This window comes from Microcaecilia unicolor, chromosome 2 (genome assembly GCF_901765095.1).
Source record: "Microcaecilia unicolor chromosome 2, aMicUni1.1, whole genome shotgun sequence".
In the NCBI taxonomy this organism is placed as follows: Eukaryota; Metazoa; Chordata; class Amphibia; order Gymnophiona; family Siphonopidae; genus Microcaecilia; species Microcaecilia unicolor.
In genome coordinates, this window is record NC_044032.1 from 168,038,760 (window position 1) to 168,052,721 (window position 13,962).

Below are 13,962 nucleotides of genomic sequence, written 5' to 3' on the forward strand. Positions count from 1 at the left end.
CATTTCTTTAGTTTAGCATAAACAGGAAGCAAGATGCAGTATATTTTTGAAATGTTATGTTCTGGGCTCTGATTGGCCTGGAGTTTGACGCTAACTAGCAGTTACTGGTTTTAAGTTCAGTCTTAGCCAGGGAGAAAAGAGATATAGATCTCTTTGCTGAGGCTCAGTGAACAGATATATGTCCTGATCTTCCCAGGTACTTTTCAGAAAGTAAACAGATGTTTAGTTAGTGTTATAATTGATCCATATTTCAGTTACCTGTTATTGTTTGCTGATTGCACTTTTCTGTTCCATTGTTCAGTATATTTATGAGAATAAACACAATTGTTTGTATGCCCTGTTTGTCTGGAAAGAATCCTAGTGGTTTGTGTATTGGGTCTGTGAGTGCTTTCTGGGAACTGTGGGACCACTGGGAGTGTGGACCTAGTAACCTAGAAATCATGGGGGATAACTTAAGAGTGGGAGATTCACCCAGAAGTGGTTGTGACCCAGTCGGTGGGAGGAGGGTGCTAGTATAGAGCACAAGCAGCAGGTGCAGGTGAACCTGAGCTGAGCTGGGGATAGACCCTCTAAGTGGCCGCGGGGTAACCCCAGGTGGGTGGCTAGGCATTTTGTGACACACCTATAGGCATTTATGGCCAGATAAAGTTTATGATTATAGTTACTTGTATGGCAAAAGTTTATCGGTTTGGAGAGGTCTCATGTTGACCAAATAAGTGATATTTTAACATGGCCCCTACAGAGTATTGGCTCGAGATTACAAAAATAATGATTTCTAAGTGCAGAAACATTTCTGAGCCAGAGAAAAGCAGTATCTTGGGATGGGGGTGGGGGTGGGGGGGGGGGGGGGGAGAGAGAGAGATTCCTCCTTGCATAGAAATTTCAAGTTTCCAAGTTTATAATTTGATATACCGTCCATCAGTGTGCCATCTGGGTGATTTACAAAGTTTAATATCATAAAAAGAACAGAAAGGAAAAGTTACATTATCATTTGTATAGAATTAGACAATTAAGCTCAGACATCCAGAAGGCTGTGATTCTATTTAAATTCTTTATTCTGGAATAGAATTGCTTTCCATAATGTTGCCTTCCTGATGTAGAAGTTGCTTAGCTTTTGCACTAATTCTCTCTCTCTCTTTTTTTTTTTTTGCATAAGTTGACAGATTAGGTTCTGACTGCAAATTTTAATTAACAAGCTCTGTATTCTTACAAAAGTGTTGCCAATTGGCACAGAACCACCTACAATCAATAGTAAGCCACGAAACTGGCATGCACTTAGAAAGTATTCTGAGCATGTAAAAATAAAAAAAGGTAACTTGCATCATGTATACCTCACAGTAAAAAAAAAAGACTACTCAGAGGGCAATTCTATAACAGGGCACCTGGTAGAAGCTTATTCTATAAAGAAATGTAGACACCTACTAGTCCTAACCACTTACATACACACTTAACCTTTAGCCACAGAGCTGCAGATAAGTATTCTCCATGGACAAGCAGAATGGAAATATTCTTACTGATGGGTGACATAATCTGACAGATCCTGGTGTGGCAAGGGCTCCCCAGCATTCTTCCAGAAGCTTTTGAAAGCTGCCTACTGTGCATGCACATGCCATCGTAGTGTGGCACCAGCTCAGTCATGCTCTTTCTGCAGAGTAATGTGGATGTGTTTTGTCTTTCATTCCCATTACTCGCATCAAAATATGTTTTCACTTCAGTTTGTCAGAGTATGTAGGTGGCTCAGTGCCAGTATTCCTCCTTCCCCTTTTTATTTCTCTTAGGCAGGATTTTCGGCATTTGCATGTTTTCTTTATTTTTCCATCGCCCACTAGAACCCCTTATGCTTTAGGCACCCATTGGGGATTTTTTTTTTCACAATTGAGTCATTTGATTTACCTTGGCTATTTTCCTAACATATCCTAGAAAACTCTCAATGGTTTTAAGAAGCATTCCAGGTTTCATGAACATCCATAAACTGGTGTCTGTGGTGCCCGGAACCCAATCATCATAATCCCTCTTATTGTAAACTCTGTTCATGTATGTGAACAGTAGGTATTAAGGGTTGAGAGAAGATGCACAAATGGATTTTTGGCATCGAGAAGTCCAGTCCATTGAATTTGTTTCTGCTCCAGGCTGTTAATTTTAGGAACCACACCCCCCCTCCCAGGTCTGTCGATGACCCTTCCTTTTCCATGTTCCCTTTTTCAGATTGCTCATAAAATTTATGGGTGGATCCCGTGCCTAAGTTTATATATGTAAACTTGAATTACATTTAATTAGTGCTAATAATAGAGTCAATTATTGACATTAATTAGCTTGTTTAATTAAATTGCATGTGCAAATGTTGGCAACTTTTACAGAATTAGGGGGTTTGTATGGGTGTTCTGCTGTTTTGATGCCTTTCATATCATAATTCAAAATAGATTAGATCCTTGTGGTTTTTAGTTATCCAAAACTAATTTTGGCAATCTTTCATGCAAACTAAAAAATGAAAACTGAACTTGGATCCAAAATGAGCCACTCCATTCCATTCTATTATATATTATAGACTAAATTTTCAGAACTACATTCATGGGACCCTCAGTCAAGTTAGGGATTTTAGGGTAGATATCCACAATGAATATGTTCGTACACTTGTGGTTTAAGAATAGACCAAGTTGTATGCTCTGGCTTTCTAAAAAGTAGACCTCATTCGAGAAACCTTCATTTCACTGGCATTTAAAAACATAGCTTTTTACAAAATATTTGAATACGTATTCAGTTTACTGTACAAGGAGTAAGAAAGCTGGGGACTGGTGTCATTGATTATGGTATTTAAAATCATCGTAATTTACTAACTTATGGTGGGTATATTTTATATTTGATATGATTTGTAATCTGGAGGAATATTATCATGTTTCTTATGTTTATTGCTTTTGATACGAGATAAAAATTTTTTGTTTGATAACACTTGTAACAGAAAGTTTAGCCATTTGTAATGTCCCTCGATGATATTATTATATGTTTTAACATTTATATGATTTATTCATTTTTCATTATGTGTTTTTATTTGCATAGACTCCTGACGCAGGCCTATATGGCCGAAACACAGCTGTGTCGAGTCCCTTTCTCCCTGCTATCCATTGATAAATAAAGTTTATTTTTTAATTTCAACAACCAAGTGTGGACGCCTTACATTTTTTTATATATATTTACATTTTTTTACATATACTTGGATTTTTTTGAGTTCTTTCATTATTATTTTCTTATTTTTTATTTTTTTTCTTATTTTGTCTTTTTTCTTTTGTTAGTCCTCTTCGCTGTTTTGTTTGTTGCTATTTTTTGCGAAGACTGGTTTCTTCTGTTTTTTGCGCTATTGCTGTAATCCGCCTTGAACTGATGGTTGAGCAGAATATGTGTTAAGTTCCTGTTCATTGTTTCTGAAAGGTTTTCTCCTAACAGTTTTGTGGTATTTTACAATTCAAGTCATTACTTCCGGCTTTTCTTAATGTTTTGAATTTGCACTTGTATTTTTTTTTGCTTTAATATTATTGTATAAAAGGGTGAATTTGTTTTTTTTTTTTTAGTGGCAAGACAGCATTGCAGATGAGTAGGGACCTTTCTGTTCAACTACCACGGCCTGACCTGAATGTAGAAAGAAGTCGGAGCAAGACTTATCCTAAAAGAATAGCACAAACTCAACAGTCTGGTAAGTTGTATCCGATAAACCTTCATGTGTTGCATAAAGCTCAAATTCTTTAGTTTTCTTCTTGGATAATGAAGGTGCATTCTGCTTACCAAAAGTTAAAAGGAAGACTGCTGTGAACATCATGCATAATTTGGGGTTATACTATCAGTCTCAACATCGTTTTTTTCAAAGCTCTAAAGAGTTGTAGTCCAATTTACAATTTACATGGTATGTATTCAGGTATCGACATTTTGAAATGGTCTAATGAAGGGAGAGGAGACTAATCTTCCACAGCTCCATTCATGACTTTCCTCTTCCTCCTACCTACCTACCCAGCTCACTCACTTGTTGCCACTTCTGCTGTCCTGATGCATTCCCAGTTCAGTGATGGTGGCAAAAACAATAGAAAAGAGACTTATGGCCATTGCCCTGTGTACAGTGCTTTGCCAGTCTTGCCCCATCTGATGCAGATTTCCTGACCTGAGGAAGGTTTTGTCCTCTGAAAGCTAGTCAAAAAATGTATTAAATTTAGTTAAAGAAAGAAGCATCCTTTATTTTCAATTTTTGTTTTATTTTTATTTATTAGTTTTTAATTTAGTGAGTGGAGCATAGAAGCTTTTGAAATTTATTTCTGTCATCTCTATATTTTACACAGTGCTGGGGAACATACATCACTGTTTCTATTTCTCTGGTGTTGCACTGTATACAGGGTCTGGCTTCTTGGGATTTGAGTTTAATTTTTGTCCACATATTTATTTGTGGTTACTTAATTATACTTGGTGAGGACCTATCTGTGTTCATGTGTGAAAAAGGCCAGGTATTGGCATTGAATGTCTATATAGGATTGATCTGTACTAATCCAGATTTTTTCAATAGGTGTATTCATTTTCTATGACCCATTGTAGTGTTTACAGTGCTGCCTTTTCCTAGGTAGGCCCTTGTTGCATGACTACTGGAAGTTAGTGCTCTTGTGGTGTGGTATAATTGCTTTCTAGTTTCTGAGCGTCTTTTGTAGGGTTTCACAATATGTGTGGTGCTGGATTATGGATCTGGATTTAGTTAATACTTTTTTCAGTGGTAGCTCGATGTGAGTTACATTCAGGTACAAAATGCATTTTCCTGTCAATGAAGGTCTTACCATCTGTTTGTTCCTGAGACAGTGTAGGGTTTAGTGACTTATCCAAGATTTTAAGGAGCGGAAATGGGATTTGAACTCTGGCTTCCCTGGTTTTCACCCTGCTGCTTTAAATATTAAGCATAGCTAATACAGATAATGTGTTTATTAGGATTTATTTACTGCCTTTTTGAAGAAATTCACCTATACATACAATATTCCAAACATGTTTGGTAACTTATGAATAAACTAAAGGCCAGCAGATCTAAAGCTTTGTTTCCATTTGGCAAACTACGATAAAGAAAATTAATAGAAAAATCATTTTATGGTCATCAGTAACAGGATTTGTGTAACAGTGAACATTACTGTTCACATAGGCAACAGGAAGATGCTGGACTGGGAGCTGTGTTTAAATACTTGTTTATATTTCCAGAATACTGTGCAATATGTTGTATTGTTATGATGATCTGTATTGATTTTTTGGGAACATAATTTCTGAAGTTTATTCAATATACCTATTACCATTAGTAACAGAGATACTTGGGAGGGGGATGCAGCTGGTGTTGCTGCACCAAAATGACACAGTGAATGGGTTCTTGCTGTGTTCAAAAGTGCCCTCACATCCCTTTCCTGCTGACATAGATGTCACTCCACTTCTACCCCCAGGATTTTAACTTGCCATGCTATGCCTCACCCTTCCCTGTCCTAGCCTGCTTTAGCCTCTCTAAGCATCTGAGTCACCAACTCACACATATGCCTATTGTGAACTGGTCACCCTTCCAAGACCTGGCCAGGGCTGACCCTGCTTAGCTTCCATCACAAATGTTCACCAACACCAGGCTTCTTATAACCAAAGGTTTTATTAGTTGCCATTTAACATAATCTTCAGGGCTTATTTCTTCTTTAACTCAAACATTCCTTCTTCAACTCAAACATAACAAAAAGGCATTACTCAGAGTCTTCTAATTAACCCCTTTCCAGACTTAAAGCAGTTCCTCAAACTTCCACAGTTCAAACAGCAAAACAACAGCATTTACTTTTCATTTAAAGACTTTCTCAGATGGTAATGCAGCTGTCACCTTTTCAGCAGAGATTCAAAAGTCCACAGAGTTCAGCCCGAACCTTCAAGGCGATCTTCTTCCTCCCGCTGTCAGGTCTCCTCCTCCTCTCTTCTCTTTCACCACTCAGGCAGGTATAAGGTGGTTAATTAGCTTCTCCACCCCTATAGGCTCTTCCTCCTAATTCCAGGCAGGACCCAGCCCACAACCACTTACACCTGTTTCCAGCCCAGGACTCTTCTTGGTCCTAGCAACCTCCATCTGGACATTCCCCTACTGGCTCCCTCTAGTGGCTCATCCTGGACATTTTCTCCCATTCCTATGGGAACAGCGCCATCTAGTGGCCAACACAGAATAGGCCAGCCCCTTATTCTTCACACTATGGATATAACTCTTAAAGGGTCATGAATATATTGTTTGTACAATGAAATGATATCATCTGCAAGTTGTTTGTCTCATTGAATGTGCAGCCTTTTATAAAATTTATATAACGTCGAAGGAAAAAAACATGTTTATTAGGTAACACATATGGGGTGAATTCTATAAATGATGCCAAAAAACCCCGCTTAAGTGCTATTTTATAAGCTGCACCTAAAGTTAGGCACTGTTTATAGAATGGTACATAAGTCCTGGGGAGTTCACTTAAATTTAGGTGCATCCATTGCACCAATGAAAACATGGTGCAAATACAAGCTCCATTGTTACTGTATGGCATGAGCTTGGTCTGCCCTAGGCCTCGGCCTTGGTCTGTCCCAGGACTTGGCCTAGGCCCAAGGGCTCACGATCAACATACATTAGTTGCCAGTTTTTATTATTTGGAAGCACATTGGTGGAATATTCTGCCATAAAAAAATTAGGCTTACGGGACTGTTTTGAAAAGTGCTGAAATCTTTTTTTATTCCGGAAATTTTTGGATTCATAATAATGACACTGTTTCTTTTTGTCCTTCTTTAATTCTATTGTGCTTATTTAGATTTTTACAAATTGTAAGCCCAATTGAACACTATGGCTAATGTGGGATAAAAATGGCTAATAATGTAGTCAGCACTGTATGTTTAAAACGTATTGAAATTTCAGACATGTAAATTATTATTTGAGTGACTACACCATTATATTCTAAATTGTAGTTTGCGTTCTGTGCAGACCAGGCATTTAGTGTACCCCGGGATGGATGTAATGAAAAGGGAGGTGTGGCAGAGGAAAGCATTTAAAATGGTAGCAGTTGATCCTTGGAATAAGTTACTGGATATATTGAAAAAAACTTTCCTTATTGACTTTTAGAAAAGGTCTAAAACAGTAAATTTTCCGTTATGTTTAGACTTTGTTTTGGGGGGGGAGTTATCAATGTGAGTTGATGTTAAGATGGGTTGTTTTCTCACAAGTTGTGCTATTTTAGCCCAGGTTCTCATTGCATAAAATGAGACCACATGCCAAAATAACACGACTTGTGATAAAATAACCCACCTTAATAGTAGCCCATGTTGATAACTTCTCCCCTTAATGTTTGGATGTGTTTTTAAGATGTTCTGTTTGTTGTTAGTATCTTGCTTATATCCCATTTTGACTGGGATTTTCCCAATAAGAGGGTAATAGGGGCCCTTTTACTAAGCCGTGGTAGGCTCTACGCGCGTGCCAAAATGAGACTACCATCAGGCCAGCATGCCCTCCTGGTAGTAATTTCAGATTTGGTGAGCACCCATAACACCTGGATGAATTATTTATTTATTTCCTCCTACGCGCGCCGGTTCCGGAGGTAATTGGCATTTGTTGTGCGCCAACTGGTCACCGCACGTGTAGTGCGTGAGCCTTTTCTGCTAGATCAATGGGTGGCGTTAAGGACTCAGGCCAGTTTTGGGCGTGCACTGGTTTCATTTTTACTGCAAGCCCTTTTCCCGTCCCATTAAAAAAAAAATAAGAAAAAACCCCATTTTTTGTAGATGCAGTAAAAACTGGCCCAGCGTGTGCCCAATACACGTGCCTACACTACCACAGGCCACTTGTTAGCGCGGCTTAGTAAAAGGACCCCATAACTTTTTAAAATAAATGTAACATTTATAGACACACTTGTCTTCTCTGTAAGTAACCTATGTAAATGTCGTTCCCATCCATGCCCCTCCCTTGTGAGCACCCTTTAACAATTATGCGCTATGCCATGAAGACATGTAATTATAGAATTGCAATTAGATGCGCTAGTGCTAGGTACACATATAAGTATACACGTACCCATGTGGATGGTGGTATTCTATAAATTTAAACGCACAAAAGGTTAAAGAATGAGAGGGGAAAAATTTTTTTTTTTGGGGGGGGGGGCAGTTAGCTTGCTATGTTACTGTGATGCTTTGTGACACTTCTAAGGTACTAGGACATGTTAATTTTTTAATGTTGGTAAAAGCTTGTTTAAATTTTTATAGTGGAATGGAGATGTAGTAACTACATTTCAGCAATCAGATTAGAGGTTCGGAACACTTGAAACCATGAGTTCATGTAGCAAATAAATATGCCTCACTCTGTACTCGGGGAAACAATTTGCACTAGATCTATGCATCTTTCAAATCGGAGAGCATTGATAGCTTCATGTAAGAAGCATGTCCGGATAATTGTTTGCAGGCTAAACTGCTGCCTAAACATGGCTCTGAGGTGTCACAGTGATGAAATGTAATAGCATTTTTATTCCGCAGACATTGATTTAAAAGACACAAGAATAATAATTGTCTGCTATGTTTCATTAATAACAGTCTACAAAAATAAACTAGAAGCTGTAGTAGCTACAGCTGATGTTTTAATGTAATATCTTTGTGCTGAAGTAAGCCAGTTATGCATTGGATGCTGGTTAATAAAACGACTTCAAACCAATGGCAAAAAAACTTTTCGAGACACCTACAATATCAAATTTCAATCTTCAAGTGTCCAACCACCTGTATATATATACACACAGTGCAGCTTTGTCTATAAAGGTTAGAACAGAGCTGGCGCTAGAATAAACGCTCAGGGGGACTGTCCTTGAGGCAGCTCAGGTTTAAGCGAAACATATGTCGGACAATATTACCCCTGGGTCCGATGATAAATGGAAATAAGATAAGTTAAAAAGTTAAGCTATTGAGTGATTTTGAAAGCTAAATACGCTATAGCTGACCTGTGAAGATGAAGGATGTTGTTAACATTGCCATACAAAACAATTATGGTTAGCAATGAACATCGCTGAGGTCAAGTAAAAACGTTAAAACACTACTGAAAAAAGTTTTGCATTTATATATATAGGTGGTTGGACACTTGAAGATTGAAATTTGAAAAAAGGTTAATAAAAAGAAAAATATTTAGTATTTTCAGACCTGATTTTCAGCAGATGCTGGTTAAGTAAAACACCAAAGGCAGCACTTTGGGGAACAGCTCCATGAACTAGGTGTTAACATTTGTGTGCATTATCCCTAGATTCTATAAATGGTGACTAAAGTTGCATGCACAAACCAGAGCGCACAGCTGACTTGTGCACACAATTTAATTGCTTAACAAGCTAATCGGTGCTGATAATTTGCCATTAACAAGCAATTATTGGTACTAACTGGCACTAATTAGAATTTACACGCACAACTTTCTAAGCGTATTCTGTAAAGTGGTGCACGTAAATTCTAATGCGCGTATCACAAAAGGGAGTGTGCATACAGTAGGGGAAATAAGTATTTGATCCCTTGCTGATTTTGTAAGTTTGCCCACTGACAAAGACATGAGCAGCCCATAATTGAAGGGTAGGTTATTGGTAACAGTGAAAGATAGCACATCAAAAATTAAATCCGGAAAATCACATTGTGGAAAGTATATGAATTTATTTGCATTCTGCAGAGGGAAATAAGTATTTAATCCCTCTGGCAAACAAGACCTAATACTTGGTGGCAAAACCCTTGTTGGCAAGCACAGCGGTCAGACGTCTTCTGTAGTTGATGATGAGGTTTGCACACATGTCAGGAGGAATTTTGGTCCACTCCTCTTTGCAGATCATCTCTAAATCATTAAGAGTTCTGGGCTGTCGCTTGGCAACTCGCAGCTTCAGCTCCCTCCATAAGTTTTCAATGGGATTAAGGTCTGGTGACTGGCTAGGCCACTCCATGACCCTAATGTGCTTCTTCCTGAGCCACTCCTTTGTTGCCTTGGCTGTATGTTTTGGGTCATTGTCGTGCTGGAAGACCCAGCCACGACCCATTTTTAAGGCCCTGGCGGAGGGAAGGAGGTTGTCACTCAGAATTGTACGGTACATGGCCCCATCCATTCTCCCATTGATGCGGTGAAGTAGTCCTGTGCCCTTAGCAGAGAAACACCCCCAAAACATAACATTTCCACCTCCATGCTTGACAGTGGGGACGGTGTTCTTTGGGTCATAGGCAGCATTTCTCTTCCTCCAAACACGGCGAGTTGAGTTCATGCCAAAGAGCTCAATTTTTGTCTCATCTGACCACAGCACCTTCTCCCAATCACTCTCGGCATCATCCAGGTGTTCACTGGCAAACTTCAGACGGGCCGTCACATGTGCCTTCCGGAGCAGGGGGACCTTGCGGGCACTGCAGGATTGCAATCCGTTATGTCGTAATGTGTTACCAATGGTTTTCGTGGTGACAGTGGTCCCAGCTGCCTTGAGATCATTGACAAGTTCCCCCCTTGTAGTTGTAGGCTGATTTCTAACCTTCCTCATGATCAAGGATACCCCACGAGGTGAGATTTTGCGTGGAGCCCCAGATCTTTGTCGATTGACAGTCATTTTGTACTTCTTCCATTTTCTTACTATGGCACCAACAGTTGTCTCCTTCTCGCCCAGCGTCTTACTGATGGTTTTGTAGCCCATTCCAGCCTTGTGCAGGTGTATGATCTTGTCCCTGACATCCTTAGACAGCTCCTTGCTCTTGGCCATTTTGTAGAGGTTAGAGTCTGACTGATTCACTGAGTCTGTGGACAGGTGTCTTTCATACAGGTGACCATTGCCGACAGCTGTCTGTCATGCAGGTAACGAGTTGATTTGGAGCATCTACCTGGTCTGTAGGGGCCAGATCTCTTACTGGTTGGTGGGGGATCAAATACTTATTTCCCTCTGCAGAATGCAAATAAATTCATATACTTTCCACAATGTGATTTTCCGGATTTAATTTGTGATGTGCTATCTCTCACTGTTACCAATAACCTACCCTTCAATTATGGGCTGCTCATGTCTTTGTCAGTGGGCAAACTTACAAAATCAGCAAGGGATCAAATACTTATTTCCCCCACTGTATATACTGCAGAGGTTCATACACAGGAGTGAAGCTCCTACTTGCATGCATAACTTAAAGAATTTTGTAAGCAACAGCAGGTATCTGCCACACTGAAGTGCTAACAATTATACTCGCTCTTTGGTTGCTGTTACTCACACCTAAATGTTAAGCATGTATATATCCAGTTACACTTGTATTCTATAAAGTAAAGAAGACACCTACTTTCCTTTTTAGAATAGGTTCATATCGCATGCTTTCTGGATACATAATTTTAGGTTCCCTGTTATAGAATTGCCCCCTTTGTCCGTATGTTTAGCGGTGCATTTGGAGCACAAAGCTCATTACCGCCAGGTTACTGCATGAGTCTTTACCGCTAAGTGAATGGCTGGCGTTAAGGTCTCAGACCCAAAATAGACGTGTGGCTATTTTCATTTTGCCACACGTCTGTTTTCGGCAAAAAAAAGGCCTTTTTTACAGGTGCTCTATAAAATGGATCAGCGCACACCCAAAACCTGCACCTATACTGCCGCAAGCCATTTTTCAGCACGCCTTAGTAAAAGGACCCCTAGTTACTCCTATCTCTAGATCATTTATAAATATGTTAAAAAGCAATGGTCCTGACACAGACCCCTGGGGAACCCTACTATCTACCCTTCTCCGTTGAGAATACTGACCATTTAACCCTACTTTCTGTTTTCTATATTTTAACTAGTTTTTAATCTACAGTAGGACATTACCTCCTATCCCATGACTCTCCAATTTACTCTGGAGTCTTTCATGAGGTACTTTGTCCAATGCCTTTTGAAAATCCAGATATACGATATCAACCGGCTCACCTTTATCCACTTATTTGTTCACCCCTTCAAAGAAATGTAGGTGATTGGTGAGGCAAGATTTCCCTTCACTAAATCCGTGTTGGCTTTGTCTCATTAATCCATGCTTTTGAATATACTCTGTAATTTTGTTCTTTATAATAGTCTCTACTATTTTGCCCAGCGCCGACGTCAGGCTCACCGGTCTATAATTTCTCAGATCACCTCTGGATCCTTTTTAAAAAATCGTCGTTAAATTGGCCACCCTCCAATCTTCTGGTACCATACTTGATTTCAAAGATAAATTACATATTACTAACAATAGTTCCGCAAGTTCCTTTTTCAATTCTATCAGTACTCTAGGATGAATACCATCAGGCCAAGCAATTTGCTACTCTTCAATTTGTCAAATTGCGCCATTACATCTTTCAGGTTTATAGAGATTTCATTCAGTTTCTCTGACATTTCTGGCATTGGTATCTCTCCCAAATCTTCCTCTTTGAAGACTGAAGCAAAGAATTCATTTAATCTCTCTGCAATGGCTTTGTCTTCTCTGTGTGCCCTTTTTACCCCCTCTTGTCATCTAGTGGACCAAGTAATTCTTTTTCTGGCTTCTTGCTTCTTATACACCTAAAAAAGTTTTTACTATGCGTTTTTGCCTTCAATGCAATCTTTTTTTTAAAAGTCCCTCTTTGCCTTCCTTATATTGCATTTGACTTGCCATTCCTTATGCTGTTTCTTATTATTTTCAGTCAGATCCTTCTTCCAATAGCTTCCTTCACCTCAATTTTTAACCATGCCGGCTGTTGTTTGGCCTTCCTTCCTCCCTTTTTAATACATGGAATATAACTGACCTGGGATTCCAGGATGGTATTTTTGAACAGCATCCACACCTGATGCAAATTTTTGACCTTCACAGCTGCTTCTCTAAGTTTTTTTTTTCACCGTTCTTCTCATTTTATCATAGTCTCCTTTTTGAAAGTTAAATGCTAAAGTATTGGATTTCCTGTGTGTTCTTACTGCAGAGCCAATATCAAATCTGATCATATTATGATCACTGTTATCAAGCGGCCCCAGCACCATTATCTCCTGCACAAGATCATGCACTTCACTAAGGACTAGGTCTAGAATCTTTCCTCCTCTTGTTGGCTCCTGTACCAGCTGCTCCATAAAGCAGTTCTTGATTTTATCAAGCAATTTTACCTCTCTAGCATGCCCTGATGTTACATTTACCCAGTCAATATCTGAGTAATTGAAATCACCCATTATTATTGTGTTCCCCAATTTGTTAGCCTCCCTAATTTCTGATAACATTTCTACATCTGTCTGTTCATCCTGGCCAAGTGGACGATAGTGCACTCCTATCACTATCCTTTTCCTCTTTACACATGGAAATTCAATCCATAGGGATTTCAAGATGTGTTTTATGTCCTGCAGAATTTTCAATCTATTTGATTTAAGGCCCTCATTAACATACAATGCTACCCCTCCACCAACTCGTTCCACCCTATCACTACAATATAATTTGTACCCTGGTATGTCAGAGTCCCACTGGTTGTCCTCCTTCTATCAGGTCTCAGAGATACCTATTATATCTAATTTTTCATTTAGTGCAATATATTCTAACTCTCCCATCTTATTTCTTAGGCTTCTGGCATTTGCATATAGACAATTCAAACACTAACATAGTAAGTGACAGCAGATAAAAGACCTGAACAGTCCATGCAGTCTACCCACAGTCACATTCATTATCAATCTAAGATTAAATCAACAATGAGCATGATATTATATACGTAATCATGGTCTTTCTTTGATGTTTCTGAGAAATGGACTGTAGAAGTCTGCCCAGCTCTGCCCTCATGTTCCAACTACTGGAATCCAAAAAACAACAAGGCAAACGATCTGCAAAATCCAATATGGAAAAAGAAGCCAGCAGATCAATATAACATCAGAAAGATTTTATTGAAGATACAGTATGTAAACAAATTGCCCGACACAGGCCGTGTTTCGCCCACCAAGGGCTGCATCAGGGGCTAATTTGAAACCTTCTGAAAGGAGCAACTCTAAAAACGGAAAACTT

General features: G+C 39.1%; 1 protein-coding gene across 2 annotated transcripts in view; it reads left to right on the forward strand.

The window, feature by feature from the left end:
* The window catches only part of EPB41L4A (erythrocyte membrane protein band 4.1 like 4A), a 564,380-nt gene that overhangs the window by 349,062 nt on the left and 201,356 nt on the right, over positions 1-13,962 (forward strand). For both annotated transcript variants that reach the window (XM_030193468.1, XM_030193469.1), the window contains one exon: positions 3,564-3,685. In XM_030193468.1, coding sequence (XP_030049328.1) covers positions 3,564-3,685 — 122 coding nt within the window. The remainder of the gene's footprint in view (positions 1-3,563; positions 3,686-13,962) is intronic.